General features: G+C 40.2%; 2 protein-coding genes across 6 annotated transcripts in view; one reads left to right on the plus strand and one right to left on the minus strand.

Annotated features, from left to right (window-relative positions):
• mybpc3 (myosin binding protein C3) overlaps positions 1–8,117 on the plus strand; it is a 32,635-nt gene extending 24,518 nt beyond the window's left edge. For 4 of the 5 annotated variants that reach the window (XM_041043878.1, XM_041043861.1, XM_041043869.1 and 1 more), the window contains 9 exons: positions 1,035–1,169; positions 2,817–2,984; positions 3,241–3,329; positions 4,320–4,515; positions 4,616–4,755; positions 5,861–6,020; positions 6,139–6,275; positions 6,707–6,893; positions 7,596–8,116. In XM_041043878.1, the coding sequence (XP_040899812.1) occupies positions 1,035–1,169; positions 2,817–2,984; positions 3,241–3,329; positions 4,320–4,515; positions 4,616–4,755; positions 5,861–6,020; positions 6,139–6,275; positions 6,707–6,893; positions 7,596–7,636 (1,253 nt within the window). In that variant the 3' untranslated portion in view covers positions 7,637–8,116. Of the gene's footprint in view, positions 1–1,034; positions 1,170–2,816; positions 2,985–3,240; positions 3,330–4,319; positions 4,516–4,615; positions 4,756–5,860; positions 6,021–6,138; positions 6,276–6,706; positions 6,894–7,595 lie in introns of all 5 variants that reach the window. The other variant, XM_041043852.1, reaches the window with a different exon arrangement.
• Positions 8,118–9,588: 1,471 nt separating this feature from the next.
• Positions 9,589–26,142, minus strand: part of lgr4 (leucine-rich repeat containing G protein-coupled receptor 4) — a 30,348-nt gene continuing 13,794 nt past the window's right edge. The window contains exons 3-18 of the mRNA XM_041043897.1: positions 24,314–24,385; positions 23,137–23,208; positions 20,344–20,559; positions 18,615–18,686; positions 17,861–17,929; positions 17,187–17,258; positions 16,931–17,002; positions 16,655–16,723; positions 16,485–16,556; positions 16,093–16,158; positions 15,843–15,914; positions 15,678–15,749; positions 15,435–15,560; positions 14,423–14,520; positions 14,075–14,128; positions 9,589–13,926 (exon numbers count right to left, since the gene is read on the minus strand). Of these exons, the coding sequence (XP_040899831.1) occupies positions 12,518–13,926; positions 14,075–14,128; positions 14,423–14,520; positions 15,435–15,560; positions 15,678–15,749; positions 15,843–15,914; positions 16,093–16,158; positions 16,485–16,556; positions 16,655–16,723; positions 16,931–17,002; positions 17,187–17,258; positions 17,861–17,929; positions 18,615–18,686; positions 20,344–20,559; positions 23,137–23,208; positions 24,314–24,385 (2,683 nt within the window). The 3' untranslated portion in view covers positions 9,589–12,517. The remainder of the gene's footprint in view (positions 13,927–14,074; positions 14,129–14,422; positions 14,521–15,434; positions 15,561–15,677; positions 15,750–15,842; positions 15,915–16,092; positions 16,159–16,484; positions 16,557–16,654; positions 16,724–16,930; positions 17,003–17,186; positions 17,259–17,860; positions 17,930–18,614; positions 18,687–20,343; positions 20,560–23,136; positions 23,209–24,313; positions 24,386–26,142) is intronic.

Genomic DNA, 26,142 nt, shown 5'->3' on the forward strand with positions numbered 1-26,142 from the left:
CAAGTTAGCATGTTCCGCTGGCGCTCATTTATTTCCAACTGCCCCTGCGCGCATTTGTGATCAAGCTTTAAAAAAAAAAATGACAACCAATTCACATTACTGACGATAAATAACATAAAACATCACTCAGATAAAAATAAATTAATATGCATCCCTCAGCATCAGAGTACAAAGTAATTGATCCAAGGTGAAACATAAAGCTGACACAATCCCTATATTTCAAAATAAGAAAAATCAAAACACACATTCTTACTACATACACACACACACACACTCAAGACTACTAATGCACAAACCCATTTACACGTTGTTATTAACTAGCACGCTCCCTGACACACATGCACGCGCACATATATACTTAAGCAACGGTCACAAAATGACGCGGTGTACACCGCAGCAACCGAAACCCTGCGCCTCTTACCAAGCTTTTTTTAAAATCACTGGCAACTGAAACTCTTAAAAACATTCAAATAACCTTAATTCTACAGAATATTAAATACCGATACGCGAACAAAAATACGTTTACGGTAACGTTAAAGTTACTAATTAGCGCAATGAAAGACCGGCAAAAACACTGGAACAAAGCCGAGACTCGTCACCTCATACACACATCTCCCAAACATCTCAAATCATTTTAAACATTTCTCCACACTTTATCTTTCATGTACATACAATACTGAACGATGAAAAGGTAAAAGTTGGTATTACCTGTGGGTCAAACGAGGACACAAGTTAGCGTGTTCCGCTGGCGCTCATTTATTTCCAACTGCGCCTGCGCGGAGCTCCCTCCCCACTAGACCCACTACGCCACACCGTCATCTCCTGGCGACATAGTACATCTACCTCAGAGGTAGAGACTGAAGAATATAAAATCACCTTTGCAGTGATTTAATGATTTAACAAAAAAATAAGGGGTGTTTTTTTTTTTTTTATTTTTTTTTTTTTTTTAATAAATACTATTTATATGGCATTTTTCCAACCTACTACACTTTAACTAACACAGCCCGTTTATCTGCCCTCTGCCTCGCTCTCAGCCCCTACAAGTGAGCCCATTGGACTGTGTGTCGACGACATCAGTGACACTTCCATCTCGCTGAAGTGGCGGCGGCCTGAGAGGATCGGCTCTGCTGAGCTCGAGGGTTATGGGGTTGAGTACTGCAAGGAGGGCAGTAAGTGCTGGAGCCAACCCCTGCATGCTTTTGATAAGGAAGTATTTTTTGCAGCACACACCATCTAAGTGTTTGTATGCCAATCAGTTTACCACAGTGAAGCGCAGCAATGCAGCAACTGCATATTGTCAGGTAGGAAAAGGGTCCGAAAATTTCAGGGGGCACCCTGGCAGCTGAATGGTTGAATGGTTAAGGTGCAAACCATATTATCACATTCCAAGTTGTTGCATACACTGAAAAAAATGTTTTGTTGAATTTACTCAATTTTAATGTTGAAAGTGGTCGCACGCAATACATTCATCTAAATCTAGACATATTTTTTAAGTTGACTTAAGTTACTTAATATTTTTGAGTAATTTCAAATAAATTACGTAAGCAGTTTCAGCACAAAAATTCTTAGTATTTGTTACTCTGATTTCCTTAGTAATTCTAACTAAACCCATGTTTAATTTACTTAAATTCATTATGTAATTCATATATTGTGGTTAACTAATTTGTTATTGTGCTTTAAATTAAATTGTTTTATTCTACATATGTAAAATATTTTAATTCAATTCACAATATTATTTAAAACAATCAAAATGCATATGTAGATGTGGGGGTGGCCGAGAAACCCGGTATACAATGAGTTGTGGCAGACTGGAGCAATTCCCAATTCCATTTTATTTGACAAAATTAGAGTCTTGTTCAAAAACTTCACAGTAAAAATGCACATTGGGCCAACCAGAAAGACAAAAGTAAGAAAAATAAGGGGGTAAAAAAATCTCAAGAGCACTTCTCAAGAAGAATCAAAATAATACACAACAAAAGAATTCACTCTAAACTGCCTTTCTGGCTATATCCTTAAAGTTTGGGCCCATGGCAGGAGCTACAATCTGGAGCTGTGTTCAGGAGCTATGCTTCTCTCCTCTAGCCTCCGGCCGCCACAGCCTCCTCACTTTTATACTGGTGGACTGCACCTTCTCAAGAAATCAATATCAATTATCTCTTCCAGCACACGTACAATAATCCTAATATTAAATAACATATTATCAAATAGAAGTTCAGTTAAACGTACTTTAAAAACACATATTTCTTTTTAAACAAGATACTTATACAGGTCATTTCACCACAAAAGACAAAACCTACCACACTTGGTTTCTTCCCCTGGGCCCCCCCCCCTATTTAACCAAATGGGCCGCTCCAGCCCAGGTTTGGCTTTTCCTGGTCTGACAGAGGAAGAAGTGCAACAAAGGAGACAGGTCAACAAAATTTAAATTCAATAAATCAAATACACAATCACAATGTGTCTTCTCTCCTTCACCCCCTCCTCCAAATGTTCATACCACACACATCACCACCAGCACTTCACACCAGCATCAACATTCTGATAAAATCTACATGAGAAACAGTGTGTAGCACATGTGCCTTACTTTAGTGCACGGGGCCTCCCCGTGACAGTAGAATAAAACAATTTTAAGCACAAAAACAAATTAGGTAACCACAATATATGAATTACATAATGAATTTAAGTAAATTATATATACATGCCATACATGACATCTGTTCAAAGTAATAAAAGAATAGAGGCTCAGATGAACTTCCATCTGTAATTTTTCAACATTGGCTCCATTGCAGTCAAGTGATTGCTGTGTTCTCTGGCCACAGCTGATGAATGGATACCAGCCATTCAGGGTCTGACTGAGAGGACATCAATGATCATCAGAGACCTCTCCACCGGGGACAAGCTGCAGTTCCGTGTGCGAGCCTACAACATGGCGGGACCTAGTGCTCCCGCCACTCTGGCTCAACCTGTCACTATCAGAGAGATAATGCGTGAGTAGATAAGGATTTATTCCTTTTGACGAATGTCTAGATCTAGTTTTATTTCAGTGCTGTTATGAGCAATTATTTATATGCGACATAACAGCCTAACCATATAATCAAACCTTCCTTCCCACTTAAACTCATCCTTTAGCTTCTTTCCTTTCTTCCATGTGTGTTAATTCGGATCTATTTTAGCTCAAGGCTAATCTGTCAAGACTCCACCTTCACACCTCTTACTTTGTGTTTTGTGTTTTTTGTTGCACAGAACGCCCAAAAATTTGGCTCCCCAGAAATCTCCGTCAGACTCTCATCAAGAAAGTCGGAGACACTGTCAACCTTATGATTCCATTCCAGGTGCAGTAGACATTAGGCTAAGTCAGTCAGATGCCTTTTAAAAATCATCATTAAAACACCAAGGTGCTTTACTGATGGCTTCATACAGTATAAACACCAGCTGAAACATGAACTTTGCACAAAGACTGAGTTCCTATTCACATCCTCTCTATAAAGCATTAATTAATCTGGAGAATGCCAAAAAAAGATAAAATCATGTCAGTCATAGCAAAAGTGGTTTCTTTCTTAAGCCATTTGGCACACAATTAACTCCAAATTGTGTACATAAATATATTAGCTGAAGTTCTGTGGCTGTACATTTAAAGCTTTGATGGATGTCTTTCTTGTGGCTTTGTGTATGTCTTGTATTTTTGATGTTTGACTTCAAAATCATCAAAAGAGGATGTGGGAGTGCGTTGTTGTTTTGGGACTGATGATTTGGATTAAATTTTCTGTCAGGGTAAATGTAATTTTACATTGACAAAAAGCCTGACAAGTTTCTCCATTCTTATGGTATGCAGTGTATTGTAAGGCTCAGGGAGTCAGAGCCTCTGTGTAAAGGGACTGTTGGTATTTCTTGCTGAAAGTCATAGATCTCAGTTAAAAGACATTAAACAACCACAAAGAAATATGAAAGAAAAAAGAGAGGCATAAACGACTTCAAAAAGAAGCAAAATGACCCAAGGGAGACTCAAAACAGCCAAAAATAATATTGTGGTCTTTTAGTCCGAGGGTCCTACGTAGGAGGGGTATGGAGCCTTTTTCCTGTCTTTTCTCATTATCCGTCCATGCACCCAGCCCCTGTTGTAACCTTATCAACCATGGTTTAAAGAATGTTTGTATGGAATACATGGAAGGTTAGGGACATCACCAAGGTCATTAGGATTCATTCTTTGAGGAGTGGCAGGCTGAGCAACATACTACCGGCAATATTCAGTGAATGTTGTTAAAAGGTTGATGTTGTTCATCTGTACATTGTAATCTGACACATAGCATTTTCTGGTCATGCAGGGAAAGCCCAGGCCAAAGGTTACCTGGAGCAAAGATGGGGAGCCTCTAAGCCCCTCGTTCGCTAATGTGAGGAACAGCGAAGTAGATACAATCCTCTTCATCCGCAAGACAGACAGAAAACACTCGGGGAAGTATGATCTCCAGGTGCAGATTGAGAATGTGGAGGACACAGCAAGCGTCTATCTACAGATTGTTGGTAAGCAGGACTGAACCTATGCAGAGCTGGCTGTGGGTCTGTAGTGAACTATAACTGCGTTCATGGTAGTAACTCCAGAATTCATATTTCTCTTCTGTAGATCTCCCAGGGCCTCCTGAGGCTCTGAAGATCATGGATGTCTGGGGCTTCAATGTCGCACTTGAGTGGAAGCTGCCTAAGGACAACGGCAACTGTGAAATCACTGGTTACACCATTCAGAAAGCTGACAAGAAGACCATGGTGAGAGTCTTACATCCTTGCATCCAAGCAACAAAGCGACCTGACTTGATCCAGTCTCAAGTCAGGAACTGAGTGGAAAACAAAATTGACATCCAATGGTCACAATGTCATTACAGCTCACAGTTTCTTGCCACATTAGCAAACCTCCCCTTTCCGTTAACACAAATGAGTGTGTCTGTACATGTGGGAGGATGAATGCTGCATGGACACAGAGGGATATTTTAGCCTCCCTTGTGACACATATACTGTAATCAGCCAATGCTGAGCACACAGTCTCATTCGTAGGCCAGGAGTTATGCATTGTGGGCCTGTTGGCAAGAGCTCCAGCTGCCACCATCCTCCACCTTAAGCTGCCAGGGACAATGTCAGCCAGGAATGTCCTAATCTTATCCTCGTAGCCTTGACCTGGTCCAGATCGTCTGCACAGTGACGCAGGGCCCAGCTCGGCTGATGGTTCATGTTTCAGTGTAGTCATTATTAGATCAAATTAATTTCACTTGTGTCTCTTTATAGCAAGCTTGGGGATGTTGATCATCATGTTACCAATAACAATGTACTGTGTACCTGTTGGATGTCAGAGATAAAAGTGCTGAGGGCACATGTACTTTAAATCCACCCATATCCTATTTCCTTCTTGTACCTAAATAAATACATTTAAACTGTATCAAACAACTCCTTTAGTTTCAGGTAGATAATGAAGGTATTTTGAAATCAAATCTACAGGTCATTATTGTAGGATGTCCATCTTTTTAATCAGCGAATATAATTTGTCTGACTGAATAAACAAAAATGGATTCAATTTGGACTGTGTCAGTTAATGTGCCTTAATGGTTTCAGGAGTTGAACTGGCAAACATGCAAACTAAGAAGATCAGGTGTGATGGACTCTATTCCTCTATTCTGTCTTTTTATTATTACTGATCTAATTTTTCTGTTATGTTTTGAACATTAAAAGATGGGTTCCTTAATTACACTCCCATTCCCACTGAGCACACATCAACCTACTCCATTCACATGTCTGACTGCACTTGCACTGTACTGTACAACATAAACTGTATTGAATTGGAAAAACTGAATCTGAAACATTTTTTGTGATTCATGTGAAGGAGTGGTTTACAGTCTACGATCAGTACAGGCGAACCAACTGCGTCGTGTCCGACCTCATCATGGGGAATGAGTATGTCTTCAGAGTCTTTTCCATGAACCTGGTGGGCCTAAGCCCAGAGGCCTGCAACACAAAGGACAGCGCTTACATCCAGAAAACAGGTGGGCTCTGACTGCACATAAATAATTAGCACAAAGCAGTCATGGTTCTGATTTTATATCCTGCAAGTATAGATATATGTGAAATCTGATTCATCATAAATGCTTTCTGCCTCCTCAGGGATCGATTACAAGCCGCCCTCCTACAAGGAACATGACTTCTCAGAGGCTCCTAAGTTCACCCATCCCTTAGTGAACCGTTCTATCATAGCAGGATACAGCGCGACCCTCAGTTGCTCAGTTAGAGGCATACCAAAGGTCAGTAGGATCATTACATGAAGTGGTTAAAGAATATTTGTGATAAAATTCAATCATACATTTGATGACACCCATTAAAAGAAGGCTGCGAAATATGTAACGTTCTGGAAATCTTTAGTGAATGTTCACTGTTTGCTGGATATTCTCCCAAACCAAAAGAGACTTATACCTATAACACTGAAACACACACACACACACACACACACACACATAGCCCTGCCACCCTCTTCATGCAGCCATATTTTGGGATTAGTAGCAAGTAATAAACACCTTATCCTCAGGGAAACAGTATCCACCAGATAAATCCAGTGATTGTGTTTGTTACTAATGGACGGACACTATACTGTGGCTTAACTGTGTAATTGTGAGAATATTGCAGATTGTGAAAAATATCAGTTGATGTACTGCAATATTTTGTCCTACCTCATCAGCCCAAAGTGACCTGGTACAAAAACAAGATGGACATCACAAATGAAGCCAAGTACCGAATGCTCAGTAAGCAGGGTGTCCTGACCCTGGAGATCCGTAAGCCCTGTCCATTCGATGGGGGAGTGTATATGTGCAAAGCAGTCAACGACAGTGGAGAAGACACGGTGGAGTGTAAACTGGAGGTTCGCCGTAAGTATCCTGCAGGGTGGTACAGGGACAAATATATGTGTCCTCTTTTTTATGACCCAATTAGACGGTTCCAGCCTTTCGCTGGCATCCCATACCCCCCCCATTTCCCCTTCCTTCTTTTCATCTTTTAAAAATAACACGTACCATGAAAGACCACATCAAATGAATGTCAGTTATAAAGAAAAACATTTTAGTGTATATGTGACAATATGTTGTAAAAATGTTCAACATGTTAAATTATAGCACTTCTTTTTCCTTTCTAAAATGGATTCAACATGTGATGAAAAAATGGGGGGAAAAATCATTATTTTATGCATTTTACACAAAATTATCTCTCGACTGCAGCTCTCCTCAGCTCTGTAGACTCTTGTAGCGTCTTTCAACATATTTGGGGTTTTTTTTGGTCTTTTTTTGGTTCACTTTGAGAGCCAAATATTTCCCTCAGGAGTTGGTGGAGACCAAAAATGGAGCTAAAAGGAGGGAGAATATTCCATGTCTTCTGAGTGTGTAGGCAGGCACCTGTTTAGTAACATGTTAACTGTATCAACTTAAAGATGACAATATGCGAATAATTTGCTCACACATTGTTTCTGCTTTTGTATTTGGAAAATACTTTGGTTTTGAACATTATGCTATCAATTTAAATGTGTGCATTTAATTTACTAACACCTCTGTATCTTGACTAATGTTCTTGCCTTGCAGCTCAAATTGCTAGAGAGGAAAAGAAGGATGACAAGAAGTAAAGAGTTTGAGCTGCTGACTGAAGAGAAGATTAGTTTGTCTCAAGCAATTCCTGCATGTTGACTGTTTTGTGTCATGAGAAACTCTTCACCTGCATCACAAACTGTTTAGCCCACAATTTTATTTATTTTTTTGTTTTTGCACCACTTCACTCACCTGTGATGAAGTCAACCTCTCTGTTATGTTAGTATCATGTGTAGCAAACGGTTGCTGACCAGGGGCTCATGTTAAAATTTATTGTTCCTTAATAGGGAATTATTAGTATTTATGTATTATTTAAATAAGCAATTCCTGGTTTATCACTATATTTGTCATTCATTTCAAAAACTAGACTTAAAGGGATAGTGGTGTGTAGTAAATATCGATAATAGACAATAGCAGTATTTATGAAATTAATTTATGACTTCTGGGACTATAGTGTTTTTAGTGTGATTGGTCTGTGTGCATAAAAATTGCTTCAAAAACACAAAATGCTGTGTGACTTCATTCGATCATATAAGCAGAGGTGGTATTATGTGGTATTAAGTGTAGTCGGTACTTGGGCGACAGGTGGACTGCGGCTCCTGAAACCACTATCATGATCGCTGCAGTGGCCTTGGTATACAGAAAATGTAAAAAGCATGCCACCGATACTCAGAAGTCCGGTGGAATTCTTCAAGAGTTGTCGGGGGCTTAGTTTTATTGTAACAAAGCCTCACTAAAGCCAGAGGTGTAAGGCATGTGCCTAATGTGCACGCCATAGAGGGATGTGTGTAAGGGGCTGGAATAGCAGGGATGTCCTTTTACCACTGAGGACATGTGTCAGTGACGTGGAACACATGGCGGTGTTCGTCGAGCGGGGGCTGCTGTAACATCACTCAACAGTTATTCCTTTGATGCCTTGAATGTAAATATTTCCTGTGCCCTCCCTCTCAGCGCACAGCTGCAAGAGATCTAGTCAACCTTGTACCTGTCACAGTGCCACTATTAATGTCTTACAGCGCCTCCGTTTTTTGCCAGTTGTTTTGACATAGGGACTTCACCAAAATCTACAAATTACAAATGAAAAGCCTACATGGTTCGAAGATAAACAGGACTTACCAAATTTCATGTCTGTTTCTTTATACAGTCCCAGAGGTTGTTTTTCACTCATCACCAAGTTACAGCTCACTTACATGAGTGAAGGCAGCCAGCAGTGGTGCATAACATGGCAGGAAAACAACTCCACAACTGAATGGCACTAAATGGTCTCATACATGTTAACAGGCTTGGAACATCTACATTAGAAGCAAAGTTTTAACCCTAAAATAGTGTTCGAGTGAGCAACATCTACAGCAAATAGTTACAACAATGCTAGTAACTGTGAGGATGTACAGAGCAGTGCTTTAAGCTAAATGCCAACAGTGATAGTAGTTAGATCTTTTAGTGTATAAATCCTCTGTTAAAGCCATGCAGCCAAAATATTACTTTAGTGAAAGTATTAGCATCAACATATACTTTACAAAGTACTCATTATGCAGAATGGCCCAGCGCAGGATGATACGGATTCTCATTACTGAGGCATTAATATACATGGTGTTTACTAATGAGCACAAAAGACAAAGTGAAGCTGAGGCTGATGGGAATGTTATTAGTGTTGTTGGTATTTCTTCTTTAAACCAAAGTGTCAAGCAAAGTGAAATTTTGACCTGATGAATGACTCTATATAAAAAGTTAGGCCAGCTTCCTTATGTTTGGTAAGAAAAGAGTTCAAACTTAGTTCATCACCATAGTAAATTCTTTGTTGACTGGACATGTGGATTGAGCAGGTGGCTCACGACACTTCCAGGGTGGTGGGAACACGACATAGGGCCTGATTTGAAAGTTCACAAATGACCTGTCTTCCCATGAGGCTCTTGGGCAGCCTAATATTCAATGAGGAACTCTGCTGGGAGAAACAAATGTCAGATTATAGTCAATATTTTAATTTTTAGGGGATCTGACCTTTCTGTGACACAATGCAGAGAACAGAATTTTGCATATTATCTCCAGGCCCAAAAATCAATGTGTTAAAACTGGCAAAGCTGCGTTAGCAAGGAAGGTGTGATATGACGACAAGCTTTAACAAGGTTAAGAGTACAATAATTTTAGATATAACATCTGATGAAGACAAATTTCACTGCAGTGTTTTCAACTTAACAAAAAGGTAAGTAAAATGGTTGTGTTCTTCTAATTTTATTCATACATAATTTATAGAATTATTTTTCTACTTGAACAGAATAAAAAAAACAACTTGGGGGAGATCTCATGAAAAACTACAAATAAGATTTAATTTGAATTGAAATTAAGTGAGATATTTTTCATAATCTGTATTATTCTGCAAGTTTGTATCTATAAAAGATAAAATAAAGAAATTTCATAGTTTATAGTTTGATTAAAAAAAAAAAAATCACAGTATACAGTACATAGATTCCTCCCACAATTTGCACTTAACTAAAAAGATGATGTACAAACACGTGTCAACATGAAGCCAAGAATGCAAACAAAGAGTAACAACAAATGAAAACAGACTATTCTTTTACAAAGCACTGCTGGTAGCCACTACAGTTGAGGAGGTAGCTTCCTTGTTTTAGCATCCCATTCTTGATTACTTGTTTTCTTTTTCAAATAATTTACAAACAAATACAAAAACTGATAACCAAACTACTAAAAGATTTGTACATTTTCACCAGGTGGGCCATCAGACATCTCAAACAATCAACGGACATTTTGGTTGGTGCAAGAATTGACACACCCAGTCGAGACTACATGAAAACAGAAGATAAACCCAAAAGATTACAATTAAATGGTGCATTATAAGGGCACAAGTACGTCTTGTTGGTGGAGGAAAATACTTCCCTACATTGCCTAAATTCCTGAGCACTCACATGACACGCACTTGTGGATACACGCTCCGAGGGTGTATCTGCCTTAATGTGTACAGTCATGCTCCAGCACACCAAACATCAGTCAATCCCTCGTCACTCACAGTATCACTCAGGTCAGCTCTCAGGGCAAAAGACATCTACATTTATATGCTGTACAGTATATTAGTGCTCTTCTGATGACCTATACAATAAAACTGGACAATGCAGACTTAACAGCAAGTGTCTGAGTAACTCACTGATAATGTGACTGGATTGCAAAGACAATGGAGATAGTGAACTTCTTTAAAGGTAATTCCTTGTTATCAACACAGGCCTTATTTTCCTACTTTTGTTCCATCATGCTCATTTTTTTCTGATCAAACCACAGCCAGTTCCGTCAACAAACAGTACAACAGGTACACAGACTGCACACAAACACCAAAAAAAATTAACTAAATGCAAAAACACTGCAGATACTTGTCTTTAAATATCTGTGGTTGAATAATAATTACCCACATTTCAGTAATAATAGTTCATTTCAAACTTTTTGGCACTGCTCATATACTTTCTTGTTGACTCAGCTGGCTGCCAGGCTCGTGCTGCGTTCTCGTCAAGTTGGAGGAAGTGGGAGAGTGGGATTACATTCACGTGTGTAACTTGGACGGTATTCATGTGTTTAATTTGTTGCACAAAAGTCAATTATGTTTAAAAATGGGTTTTAAATCAAAACAAACGTATGTCAGATGTCACTAGAGAATAGTGTAAATACAGGTGATTTAGATTTTTGGACTTATCTAAAGATCACTATTTACTATGTCTTGTTTTGAATAAATTAAACAGGCTAGCTGTTCACAAATATATGATCAGTGGTGCTAATCAGGACAGGACACTAATTTTAAACATTTTATGCTTATTGAACTTATTAAACACTGTCAGTCAACAATTGTCTTGTCAGCCAAAAATCATCTGAACATCACAGAAGCAGGTATTACTTTACTGAAAAAGGAAATGTTTTATGATGTTTGTTGTAGCTCTGCACTTTAAAAAAAAAATTTCAGGCAAGTCAAAGAGCATGATGGAGAAAACTCAGAAAACAAGGCCCAGATTTAAAAATAACAGCAATTATCCTTCAGACTAATGAAAATAATGACCTAAACCTGTATGCATGTATTTGTTTTTTGTGAAGAATTAAAAAAAAAAACAGTTGTGCTGCTGTTTTGCTGGGGTTCTATTGTATATTCATCATCCAAAGGCCGCCTGAAATCGTCTCCACCCAGACACTCCTGCTGCTCAAACAATAAATAACATCTTTCGAAACCGCCAAGCATAGTTGTTGCTAAAACAGTGATATCTGCTACTTTTATCACATTCTTAGTCTTAGTAACTTAAAGCAAAGAAATGTTTATTATAGACTGGCATTTACCATTCACTAGAGTACGATGACAGGCAGGTAGGGGACAAATTATTGCTGAAGTTACATTATTTTCTGGTGGGTGAAGACCGCCTGAAAGTTACATTCAAACAGAAAACATCTAGGATGATTATTACATTTGCTACATTTATATTTAAGAAAAAAAAAAAAAATCAAAGTATAAAAATCAACAGTTGCTGTGGAGAAGCTTTAAAAATTGACAAGATGTATAACAATTAAAATTTAAAAAGCTTAGAAGTACAGGTAAAACAGAGAAATCACAAAATCTTTGACACAAATTGAGACTCGCAACATCATGATATCCAAGAGGAAGGCACTGGTGGCAAGATTTTCCTTTGCAAGATCCTTTGTCGACCAGTTTGTAACATGATGTACTCAGTTCAGCTCACTTAGAAATGGCCTCTAAGTTCCAAGTTCCCTTTAAATGATTGGCTGCATCTCTGTTTACATAAGTGCTTGCTGAACAGTCTTTTAACAGGGTAGTTGGCACATTTTGTTGTTTGATATAAAAAGGTTTACGTATTCTTTTAGCATCTAAATTCACATGACAGAGAGATCTGTGCACATAGTGGAGATTTGAAGCGTCCTTAGTCTTTGACTCGAGGTATGTTGTATGAGTAGTGTACAAGAGGAAGGCCTCTGGTCTGACAGAAGCAGGCTCTGCCGCAGGCCTGAACCTGGTCTGAGCTGTCCGACACAAACGAGTCCCCCTCGTCGGCGTACTCAGACTGAGCGGAGGGCGTGCCGCTGTCTGCCCAAAACCCCTCGGTGCGCTGGCACACTGCAGCTCCCGCCAGGAGGGTGGGACAGCTGTGAGACTTCACCAAGTGTCTACAAACTGTGGAGGACGAGGGGGAAGAGCAGGTCCTGGCATGCAGCGCTGCCTCGCACTGCTCGCATACAGCTGTCTCTCCACAAAGCTGTGAGTAAACCCCACAGTCAAAGCCCAGGTGGGTGGAGGAGCTTCCATCTGTGAGCTCCGACCCTCCGCCACCATCGTCTCCGTGACTTTCAGTACCAGACTTCACCTCCCTGGTCAAACCTCTGCGGCCGCGTAATCTCAGCCAGTCCTCCCTGAAAGCCGGGCTGAAGAACACATATAACACTGGGTTCAGGCACGCAGGCAGTGGGAAGAAAATGAGGGTGACAGACTTGGCGATCTCTGGCCCGCCGGCTGTAGAACCAGTCAAGAGAGGGGCGAAGGAGAAAGCTGCCACAGGGCAGAAGAAGATGCAGTTGGTGAAGATGAGCCAGGCTACGTGTCGCAGGGCACCGGTCTGTTCTGGATCAGCCAGCTCCACCCTGCCAAGGTGGCAGTACAGCTGGGTGTACACAGCTGCAGTGAACAGGTAGGCCAGCGCGTTGAGAAGCACCAGAACCACTGTAACACTCAGAGCTGGACTCTCACCACCGGCAAAGGGGAGGCAGAGAGGAGAGGCCGACTGCCCGTTGGAGGTCAGGAGAGGCAGGCAGGCTCCAGCAGCAGCCAGCAGCCCGAGCAGTCCTGCAGCCAGGCTGAAGCGTCGGTCTCCTCTCCAGCACCCGCGATGGCTGCTGGCGCTCCTCCTTGGTGACATCATTACTTTCCCGAGAATCGTCCGCACGGCCACGCTGCGCTCCACGGCTGCGAGTGACAGCAACAAGACTGCCCACTCTGACGAGAAGACGGCCAGAGCTCCCGTGACCTGACAGCCAGGCCCCATCTCCCACCACACACCAAACTCTGCGAAGGCGCCCCAGGTAGCAATGTCGAGCACGGTCAGCACACCTACATATAAGCCTGTGAGAAGATTGGCCAGGGCCAGCAGCCCCATCAGCAGCCTCACCGGAGAGAGAGACGGAGTCAGTGAGTGGGAATGGCCTGTGGTTCGTTGTGTGGGTGAAAAAGTGGCCACCAGCACCAGGCTGTTAAAGACCAGAGACACCAGGCAGATGAACCAGACTGTCAGACGAATCATCCAGTTACCCAGGAGGTGCTCACAAGGCTTGAAAGCTCCTGAAGAAAGAAACAATGCAGCTGCTCAAAAGTCGACACTTGATTTATCAGTTTAATTTTAGGTTATTTCAAAGCTTTTAAAATGCTGAGTGACGAAAGTGAAAATGCAGACACATAATGAAAGATTAAAAAAACGTTTAATGCTTACCTGGTGAAGGAGAACAGTGCATAATCATTGAGATTCTTTCCACATCCTCCCCCCCTAAAGTAAAAAAAAAGAACAAAGAAAGAAATGCAAATGTTAAACAGACAATCTTAATCCTAAATAGAGGCATTGCTAAAAAAAAAAGAATCACTCAGGTTCAGGTTTGTTTCTGCTATCAGACAATCAACAATTGCTTGCTTTTCCTAAATTTTCATAGTTTCCTTCAAGTGTACATTTTTTATGACAAGTAAAGTAGGAATGGCTTTTATGTAAAAAATAAAAAGGAAAAAAAAAAGTTTAGTTAACATGTAAACTGTCCCAAGGAAAAGGTTCTGACTGCAGCATTCCCACCTGTAGATTTCTTTACGTCATTTTCCTCAGAAGAACTTGTCAACGAGTCACATCCAACAAATGCGCAGCACTGGTAGGCGTAAGGGACAGAGATGGACCTACAAACAAACAATAATCTTTTAGAAAGGCTGTCAACATTCTGCTGAGCTCCAGTGTTGATAATACAGATGGTCCAGAATCTTAAAACCATACTGGAAAAAGTATAAATAATGTGTTTGTCTGCAAATATGTAGCCCCTCTGAATTTTTTCAATAATAATATTTGGATGTTTCCATAGTGTGTCTACAATTGTGGAGAAAACAGACTCAGCTGGCTTTCTCATTAAACATAGACGAAGAGGTGGAGTTTGTTTCGGTTTTTCTGTCAGTCTGTCACTTACATATAATCACAGCAAGGGGAGAAAGACAGGAGAAGAGATATATTTAGAATTTTGGACACTTTTTGTGCACTATAGGATTAGTCCAATTTATTTTGTTTATACATTAAGCACTGGCCTTGGTTTGTACAGAGCAGCTTCCATGCTGTGTTTTCTACATCTCCATTTTGGACTCAGAGTGCTTGTCTTTTCTGTGTTACAGCGACTGTGTTTTAGGTGGAAGAACACTGCACACTCAACACGCTACACTGTTATGATCTCCAGAAAATTAGTTATGTACACACAGAAAACATTTAAAGCCACTTAGGGGGTGAAATGGAAAGACACTCAAGAAATACATGAAAAATCAGAAAGAGCTGTTTAGTGTTTTTTCTCACTACCTTATGAAAATGAAAGGTGAGGAAAATAAGCCCTCTAAATGGCTAAAATGACTAAATATACTAGTGCCAGAGAGGAGCAAAAAACGACAGGAGAGAGAGAAATGGGGGATCACACGCAACAAAACCGGCTTGAACTGAACCTGGGATGTTACAATTACACAGTCAACACCTTAAACCGCCTGGTGTTACATTTTTCTACATTCTCTCCTAAACAGTTCAGATAGCAGAAGTTACAGCCACAGCAGTTCCTGCTCACCTGAGTTTGGGTAGGTTTTTTGCAGTCAGCACATTTTTCATCTGCGGGTTCCCTGAGAGTTTTAGCTGACTGAGGGCGCTCAGTCCAGTTGTTGGAATCACAGTCAGAGAGTTCATACTCAGATCTCTGGGGGAAAAACAAATTACATGCGAGCCATTTAATGCTGTGAACATACTGTACGCAACTGGAGTTCTGTTCTCTTAATGATGAAAGGTGGTAAAATAGCACACAGGGCATACTCACAGGTTGGTGAGTGCAGTGAGGGTGAGGAAAGCGTCACGGTGGATAACTCGGATTTCATTTCTGCTCAGGTCACTGTGTAAAATTGCAAAGCAATCCAGGCATAAAACCTTTGTTTTTACAACATCCAGTGTGCGTTACTGAGTGTGTATGACTGAGTGGACTTACAGTAAACGGAGAGCAGAGAGGCCTTGGAAAGTGTCCCTTTCAATCTGTTGAATATGGTTGTGCTGAAAGCTTCTGTAGGTTGAATACAAGAATTTAAGAGATTATACAAAAGCAAATAATTACCTTTATTACCTTAATTGTTCTTTATTACATTATATTACTTTAATCTTAAAATAGAATCTGTCTTTTACTCTTTACCATCCTTGTGTAAAACAATTTGTCAACTGACAACCACATCTTCTACACTCACATCTCCTGCAGTCGGATACAGCCCTGGAGGGATGGTAACCCCTTGATCTCATTGTAGGACAGGTCCCTGGTGGAGGAAAACAAACATCTTCAACAATTAGACAACTGGGACAATTTAAAATGAAAGAATGAAGACAGAAGATTAGATTTTAAATGTTTGCGACTAATTGGTCTATGAACAATTTCCCTTAAGTATGTACATGTTCTAAAATGTCACATTTTTTGGCATGAATAGGAAACAACATTCTGTCTGTAGCAGTGGCAAAACCAGTCTATCTATTTAGCTTTGGTTCCTCAGTTCCTAACGATCTTAAATCCTCATTAAGTACAATAATTTGTAAAATATACATTTTAAGTACTATTGCAGGCAACAAGAAAGGAAAAGTGTCTTACAGCGTCCGGAGCAACTTGAGATCCTCACACAGATCAGTGGGGATGGATGATATCTTGGTTCCTGACAGGGTCCTGGAAATAAAATTAAAAAAAAACCTAATCAGTCACTTCTGACACACACAAAAGCACAAGCAGGAATAGATGCTGCATCAAAGTCTAAGTTCACTCACAGACTCTCAAGGTTATTAGTCCATGTAAGGATGGGAAAGTCCTGCATCATACTGGCCCCACGCAACATTCTGAAACACATATGGTGATAAACAGTAAAATCACTGTCAAAAAAACATCAAAGCATGATGTGGTATGGAAGAAACAAGACACAAGGACCTTTTATAGCACATATAAATAGATGTTTTAAACGTCTGAATCACCACTGAGCAAGTGAGTTCAGACAGAACCTGTTAACGGTAATTTGTCAGGAGTCGTGCTTGACAGCAGGGACTTACAAGGAGTGCAGGTCGGACAGGTTCTGGAAAGCCGAAGCACCCACGAAGGACAGAGGGTTGTCATAAAGATGTCTGAGAGGGCAGCAAGAGCACAGGAGGAGAGTTCAAACCAATATCATTTACTATGCGAGAATGGCACCATCTTCTGGACATTCATCTTACACTTGTGTCCCTACTTGTGTGGCATTTGAACAAGTTTGAGGTATTAGTGTGCTACGTCTGTGTCAGTGAATCAGAGGGGGGAGTTTGACCTTACATGGTTCGCAGCAGGGGGTTGTTATGGAAGGCCCCTTCAGGTATGGAAGCAATATCGTTGCTGTGAAACCCGCTGCAGGAGGAAGGTCAAGGAGACAGTGTAAAGATCCTTTGTTCAATATAAAACTGGACACACAATATATGCCAAACTGAAGAAAAAGAGAAGAAAAGTAATGTAACAAGAGGCACAGTGTTCAAAACAAGCACAAATAAAAGGTGTCAAATCTGCTACAGAAAACTAGATGTGTGGATTGATTTAAATAATCCTTAAATTAAATAAAGTGCTGATGAGGGAAACCAGGACATCAGATTTGTCTTTGTTCATCACATCCAATAGATAAGTGTTCTGATAAATAACTAAACCTAAACCTAAACCTTTAATAATAATATAATAAACAGGATATGTGTCATACCTTTACCTGATGTGTCTGTATGTTAATTGGAACAGCTAAACCTCACAAGATTTGTATTTTAACAATTCACTTAGACTCATGAAAAATGAGAGCAAGTTACAACTGTTAAAAAGATATTTGTCTTTTTTCAATCACATAAAAACTAAAAGACACTGACAAGCTTCCATCGCGCTCTGATGAGTTAACCAGTCCCTGACATAAGTGTTGAAACAAAAGTACATCATGTTTCCCTCCCTGAGCACAAACAGGACGATGCACTCACAGTTCCTTCAGTTTGGGCAGGGCCTCTATTGCTCTGGGAAAAACCATCAGGTTGTTGAAGTTCAGATCTCTAGGGTGAGACAGAGAGAGACACGGGGAGACACGGGGAGTCAGTGCTGTTTTCCTGCATTATAGCAAAACCAAACAAATCTAAAGCCCACTAGTTAATGGCACATTCAAACAAAAATGCCTACCCTTTAGCATTGTTAATAGGAGTGTTCAGTTATCTGGCTGTGGTCAACACCAAGACACACACCAATTACTAATAACTTGGATTATTAGCAGTGTTCTAATCCTCAATTCTTCACATTTAAAACACTGAAAAGGACTACAGTATGGAACTTTTGCTTGATTAATGAGAGAAGCATGCACTGTATTGTGTAGGAAAATGTAAACATTGGATCAACACGAGGACCAGCAGGTAATTTAATTTTAAAATGTATCAGACTGGAAATTAGGATAAAAAAAAAAAAAGAAAAGTAGCAGGATATCCCCAGTCTCCTGTAAAGGTCTGTGTGTTGTACAGTAGCCTGCCATTAGGTAAGGCTGTGCGGCAGGAGGAAGTGAACAGTGGGAGGGCAGATTTGATAAGCATCATGTACTTTGCTCTATTTATCCTAGAGCAATTAAAGGAGGAAGTGGACACAATGATGTCTGGAGGACTGGAGCAGAGGTGGGTGGGGGAGCTGTTAGCACACACAAACACCAGCACAAACACGCTTAAATTGATGCACACTGCGTGACTGTCTACTTACAGTGTCTCCAGGTTCAAGAGTCCAGCAAAACAGTTGTCTCCTATCTCTTTAATTCTGTTGTTATGAAGATGCCTGGAAAAGCAAAAGCAGTTTGACACACATCTGTGAAGTTTTCATGCCGTGACAGATATAAAACAATCTTTCACATTCGTCATGGGTTTTAATTCAGTCTTGTGATTTGTGAAATCAGGTGTCTGCAGTGTTTGTGTATATGCAGAAGGTTTTCTAGTTTAATAGATTCAAGGTCTTTTCTTCCTGTTTATCCTGACATGTTTATACTAACCCTGCAGCAATACCACTCAGCGCGCGTGTCTGTGTGCTTGTGTGCATGTTTGTGTGAATCTGTAACAGCAGCAGTGGAAAAAAAAAAAAAAAAACATGAGTTTGGAACAATCCCTCAGATTCGTAATGCACCACATACAGTATTTGAACAAATTCTTCTCATGGAAGGTTTTAGCATTCCCCACCATGCATAAAACAACAAGATAATCTTGATTTTACATTACCGTCGGAGTCGAGCGACTTTGTCAAACTGTCATTAACATTCAAATTCAAACCCCAATGGCGTATTTCACTGTAAAAGTGAATGCATGCAAGAACACAGCAGGGCATGAGCAACAACCCATTTTGTTGACTTATTTACTGTAAGCTGTGGAAATAAATACTACGGTATGTTTGTGTTGTGAATCTCATTTGCAGTCGCTCAGAGGATACATTCAGAGCTAAAGCAGAACACAAGGAGAGGTACTTTGCATGATTTGTGGTGACAGAATAATGAAGATGATATATGAAAAAACTAAGTAAGAATTACAGCTTCTTTGATTTAGAGGAGAGCTCTTGCAGTACAGTCATATTTTACTAACCCACAGTCAGACAGATGAGATTTTAAAGTTAGTTAATTAGAAAAATTACACCCCCCAAAAAATCCTAAAACATTAATTTAAAAAAATGTCCATCCACTCATTACACATCATTGCTCAGAAACTAAAGAAACATCAGACATATAAGTCTATGTAGTCTCACTGCAGAGAATTTGCATGTGTTGGGTTTCAACTAGAGAAATATCCTGATCCACTTAACACCCAATGACACTGACTTCTGCAGCTTCTCCCTCAGGTCATTTTAGTAAACACGAGAATGTTCTCAGTCGGTGTGCCTGGTTAATTAAGGTTTTAAAAAGTACACCAGCAGGTTGTTCCAGCTGAGTTATTTAGTGTATAGGTCTATGAAGACTGCACGTACAGTTCTCCTGGTTATCCTAAGGAAGCTCACTTTAACGCCTCTGAAACTGTTTATTACTCAAATACTGTAGCCTTTAAAAGACTTGCCACCAAAAGCCTTGATTGATGAAATGCTATAAAATAATTTTTGAAGGAATTAACCCATGGATGGATGGTTTCACAACATGAATACTCGCCCATTTACACATTTTGTCCTTCTGCATATTTTTTTCATGTAGTAGTGATGTAAAATACAACACTGTATACTATATTTGGTTCAGGTTGATATTAACTATTGAAAGAAAATTTTGAGTACACCTGAAGAGATCAGTGAGATGGACAATTTGGTGCTTATGGTCTTTTTCTATTCACCCTGCACACTGTGGCTACAACCCAACAAGCCAGAAACATAAGTAACATAATGAAATAGATGTACTGTAAACATTTGTTTGTACTGTACAGACTGTCATTCTACACCACAATTAGAACAGCAGATTAATATAACTTACAGCACAACCAGACTGGTGAGGTTTGCAAAGGCACTGTCTGGTATGTATGAGATGCGGTTGAGAGCCAACGTTAGAGCCTGAAGGTTCGCCTGGTGTCTCAGAGAACCGATGGGGACCGACGTCAGATTGTTATCATCCAACCACAGGTGGCGCAGCTGCTGAAGGCCTTCAAAGCTGTCGTCTGGAACTGTGGTGATATGGTTCGCATCCATGCGACTACAAATCACAGATTCATTAAATTATTAGTATGATGCTTAACCTCACTGAAACAACAATTTTATTTTACTTCCATGATGTAGGGTTATGGTGGCATCAGCAGCAAATAACCTGCACCATAAAGTTCCTATTGCACCATCGACAGAACCCAATATGCTCCTACTGCATCTGGGAGATGTAAGTCTATTTAGTGCATCTTCAGTTTGACCTAAACCTTATTATGAGAGAATGGCCGCAGACTGAACTCCAGGTATTTTATCAGTTTCAACCACAGTAATGCGTAACACTTCAGAATACAAGATACCACTGCAATAACTCATAACACACATGTTGACTCTACCCCATTGAGAATACGTCCAGAAAGAGGCACTTGTACAACCTCACATCATTCATCTTAGTGGAGAGGGTCAGCAGCTCAATGTCAGTACCCTCCTAGACGTCAACAAACTCCTCAGGATGCATCTGATTCTTTGGTTATTACCAATGTCCTCTGACTGCAGGCCAAGAAAAAGCAATACCTGTAATCCAGCGCTCATTCTTCAAATGAGTGACATGCATCATGTCATGGATGTTTATATGGCAGCCATGGAAAATGTGAGACATTAACCTATCAATTTCTCACTGGTTAACTCACAAAATTTTAATTTTATAACAGAGGAATACTGGATATTTAAGGAAGCCAATGTTTGAGTGTTCGCCATGGTCTATCATGAGCAGTGACCTCTGCAAACTGATGAAATTCTGATCAGAAGCCAATAGTCTGGTGGTAAGAAAAGGAAAAAACTTTATTTAAAGGGTAATACGGATACACAAGTGTTCTTTTCACTATCACCGCACTGCTATCCTCCTTTACTGAGTGTCTCGCCCTCCCTCAAAATTCCTCAAGTGTCTGGGCTGGAAGAAAAACAGTCTTGATTGACATTTAGCTCTCTAAGGCTTTATACAAACCAAGTCCTGGCTCTGCCAAAGCATATTACTTCAGCTACAGACCTTAAAACCCTCACAGAGAAAAGACATCTGTTAAAAAGAAAGAAGAGAGGCACAAAAAAAGGAGGGGAAGCAAGGGACAGGAGGAGGAATATAGAGGAGCGATAATAGCCGAAAACTGGATTTTCAGCACGTTTCTCCAGCTGGATCCATTCCTCCTTTAGTCCCTGTCAAATTCAAAGCCACAGTCGTGGAGGGAGGTGGCACAAATAAAGCCGTGTTATAGTCTCGATGAAACTGACAATCAGTTGACGCAGAAATACAATGCCAAGATTGAAGGCGAGTGGAGCAGGAAATTGTGAGAGGGCTAACAGTTACAAGTACACACACAGAAGTACAAAAGCTCCTTGAAAACTCAACAATCTAAAATAAAGAGAGAAAAGTTAGATCTGCTGAATAAGACTGACCTACATTTGTACGGGGCTTTTGCTGGGCTTAGTGCACAACAAACACTGCAGTGGGAGTAAACTATGTGATATGAGCGGAGCCGCCCCTAAATGACATTAATAAGGTCAACGAGTAAATAATGAGATTTCAGCTGTTTAACTTGGAGGAAGAGTAAAGTCTTTTCCCTCAAAATGTTGTTATCTTACATGTAATGAATCACTGAGCACACAGCTTAAATATTGGACAAATGAAAAATTTGCTCTTATGATGGCCCAGAGTGAAGTTCATTCTGACGAGGTTGTAAATGTGTGTACCAAATTTCATGACATTCCATCAAATAGTTGTCGAGATATTTCACTCACAACTACTAATGTCAGCAGCTTGGTGATGGCACTAGAGTCAGTGGGTTCATCCAGGAGTTGTTCACATGGCTTTGTCTGGACCAAAATGGTGGACCAACTGACCAACATTGCTGCTCATAGAGCCGTGGCCCTAAAGTGGCAAAAAGGCCAAAGCGCTGATACCTACTTTTAGTCCATCTTGTCTGTCATTCACACTGACAAATCAGCAGCCTCAAACTAAACTCCATTACTGCTTATATACCAACTTTTGCATAAATTTGCTTTGCAAATGTTCAGCATGAAACGCTTAGAGCTTTACATACATTAGTAGATTAGAATACTACTGTCCTGCAGTGTGCTGCTACTACTGTGGCTATCTTTGTGAGCAACTGTCTAGAATGTGGTTGTTAGTTTGGCACCAACACTATGAATTCCACTTTGGATAGTAGGCTGTGTAAATACACTGCAGTGCTGTCTCTGACAACAGCTCTGATGACTGCAGCGTAGCTTCCTGTCCAGGAATTCAAGACGAAATAACGAAATAACTTTCTCATAAACTGCAACTTCTACAGAGAACAGGCACTATTCATAAAGCGTACTAACAGGGCTGGTGTGACATTATGGCTTGAAATTATCATAGCAGAGTGATTTCTAACATACAGCAAACAAGAATGGCTGCTTTTTTTTTTTACAGTGCCACCACCACCCTTTTAATCATTTACATGTTCCAGCCGCAATTCAAAAGAGACAGTTTTCAGTCCAGAGCTGAAGCTGTAGTTTCTCTCCTCTGTAACTCCATGTTTGACAGTATCACGAATTGGAACATATGTGTATGAATGTGAGTGTGTGGCACATGACTCACAGAGACTGGAGAGAATGAAGGTTCTTCAGGGCTGCACTGGGCACAGTCTTCAGCTGATTATTCTGGAGCATCCTGAAGGTAAAATGGTGAAATGATGAATGATTTCAAATCAGCTCATAAGTTTGTTTTGCATGAATCAAAAATAGTGTGCATCCACAGATACATTCCATGCCCTATGTGTTTATGTTGATTCACACTGGTTTAGTTGTTCTCTTTGAAAGGACATTGGTTTCCCTCACTTGTCTTAGTGCAGAGGTGTCCAAACTGTTCCACAAAGGGCCGTGTGACTGCAGGTTTTTGTTCCTACCAAGCAGCAGCACATCAGACTTGACTCATTTAATCAGCTGATCTCACTCTTCAGACAGTTGATTGGTCAAACTGTGTGCTCTTGATTGGTTGGAACAAAAACCTGCAGCCACACGGCCCTTTGTGGAACAGTCTGGACACCTCTGTCTTAGTGTCTGCCAAGCTGCTGAAGAAACTTTGAACACCCTCTGAGTAATGAAGGTATTTAGACTTTATTTAGTGAGTCTTTGGCTCACTGAGAGCAGTGTATAAATTGTGTGCCCTTATATAGTTACAGTATTTGTAAAATCTGACCTAAATTCAGTGTGAATGGGGTTGTTCCAAGTGCATGAAGTCAAAATACCTCAGTTTGTTTACACTTCACCAGTTACAGGTAATGTGAATGAATCACTTGATATAAGCATTACAATGCCTCCATGTTTGTTTTTTCAGTCTTGACCTCACCCATAACTCAACAGGACTTTAAACTTTTGGCTGAAACAACAGGGCAGCGTTTTCTGCGTCACTCAGTGTTTCCAAGTCTGTGCAAGCATACTAGTGTGTGCTGCCTGATGTAAATTTTGCAGAATTAACTTTTACACAAAGCTTGTATTCAATTCTGTTTTGTTGTTTTTGCTTTCAGATACAGATATAGTTGGGGCAGGGTTGGAAATGTACACTTCTATGTCTGTCTATTTCAAATGGATGTAAGTTGTATGGCTGTGATTAGAGTGGCAATAACTGGCAGCACAATGTTGCCACAAACTGAACTGTTTGTGCTCTCCCCCAGTGTGCTGTGTCTGTCACAGCTATAAATGTGTGTGCATGTGTGTACTGACACTGTGTACATATGGATATACGAGTGGTGGTGGCAGGGAGGATGTATGCTTACAGGACTTTGAGCTGATGCAGTCCAGACAGGGCTTCAGGATGGATGTATGACAGGTCGTTACCCGCAATTCGTCTGAGTGAAAGAAAGAGTCAAACTTGTATTTAAGACATTTCTCAAAAGCTACATGAGACCATGTTTTCTGCATAAAAAGAACACAATGTAAAAAAAAAAAAAAAAACAACAACAACAAAGAAAAGACACAGATTATACTGTATTTCTGAATAAACTAATGCATATTGTTGAGAACTTCTTCACATCCAGTGCCTCAGAGGATCAGGTTCCAGCTCTCAAGCTGAACATGAGGTCTGGGGTGTCAAAGACATGTGTCTGTGCCATGGCCTGTTGTCACTTCATCTGTCACCCACAAGAGATTAGAACTGTTCCTGGATGTTCCCTCTTTAGATCCCTTTCTGAGCCTCTCAACCATCACTATTCAATGCTCCCTTTAGACCAAGTGAAAAAATAATTCACCACTCTGAGGCTGACACAGGCTGTGTATGAATATTTTTCCCTCAAACAGTTCTGCCTTGTGACATTCACCAAAAGGCAGCTTCTTCAGTCCCTGCACGAATTACTTGAGGCTGAGGGGACACCTCCCTTTCCTGCTCAGAACAGGAAGTGTATAGGAAATAGGGGTGTAAATAAGCATGGGACAGGCTGACTGGTACACAGAGCCCAAGTATACTATCTGGCCTGAGAGATTAGCAACAGATTTATCACTCTGCAATGTGAGTCAGGCCAGACTGAATTCCCTGCAACAAGAGCAGCTGGGTGTGAGCCTGAGAATCAAGGTTGACTGTGTTAAAAGGCCACATACCCTTCATGTTGACTCAAAACTGGTCTTTTGTTAGTATGCAATACATTTCACTAGTTTCATGAGTTTACAGCCACATGTTTTTCTTTAGCTCTGTCTTTCTTGCACTATTTTTTTTCTACTGCAGCACCTTTGTATTCTATTTCTATTTTTATTTCTGCTTTTATTTATACTATTTGTACATACTTTATTTATTAAATTGGAGTAACACCACTTCCAGACTGCTATAATTTCGTTGTATTTTGGTACAATGACAATAAAGGCTTCTGATTCTGATTTATATGCATTTTCCATTTGCACATTAAAAAACCTGAGTGCAAACACAAAAAGAAACTAAAAACAAACAACACTTGGCAGAGGTGGATGATTGAGGTGATTTAGCAATAATAAAAGCAAAGTCCAACAAAGTGCAATGAACAGACTCAAATAAACCAAATAAATCATGAGGTACATGAGGCGTATGACTTGAACGTCCAATGAAGAGCCTGAAAATGGTGGCAGACGTAAAGGCCAGGTATGTGTGGAGTGATGAAGTGGCCGTAGTGTTCCTCAAATTAACAGACTAAAACAAAAATACCATATTTCAAAAATCTTTTCTACTTTGTTTTTGACCATTTCAGGTTTGACAGGCTTTCTGTCAATTACACCATCTTGTTGAGTCCTCCTCTTCTGCAACGGATTAATGGCACTTGACTAAAGACAGTACCAGCAGCTGTTTATTTCAGTGAATCAACTCCTAATATCTGCATTACAGTGATGGATAGAAATACATTGATATCCACTTTTTTTTGGAGATTTTCCAGGAATTTGGTTTAAGTTAGTGCTACACTTGGGTGGAAACTTGGCTACAATGGCAACAAATTACTAATAAAATTCCAACTACCACATGAATGGAGTCACCTGTTAAGCAGCCAAGAAACATGGTGTCACAGATGATGGAAAATCCAAAAAGATTGTCTTAAAATGCTTCAGTTCAACAAAATCTTTCTGTGCTTCTAAACTAAAAGTTTCCAAG

The sequence above is a fragment of the Toxotes jaculatrix genome, chromosome 1, assembly GCF_017976425.1.
Source record: "Toxotes jaculatrix isolate fToxJac2 chromosome 1, fToxJac2.pri, whole genome shotgun sequence".
Lineage (NCBI taxonomy): Eukaryota > Metazoa > Chordata > Actinopteri > Toxotidae > Toxotes > Toxotes jaculatrix.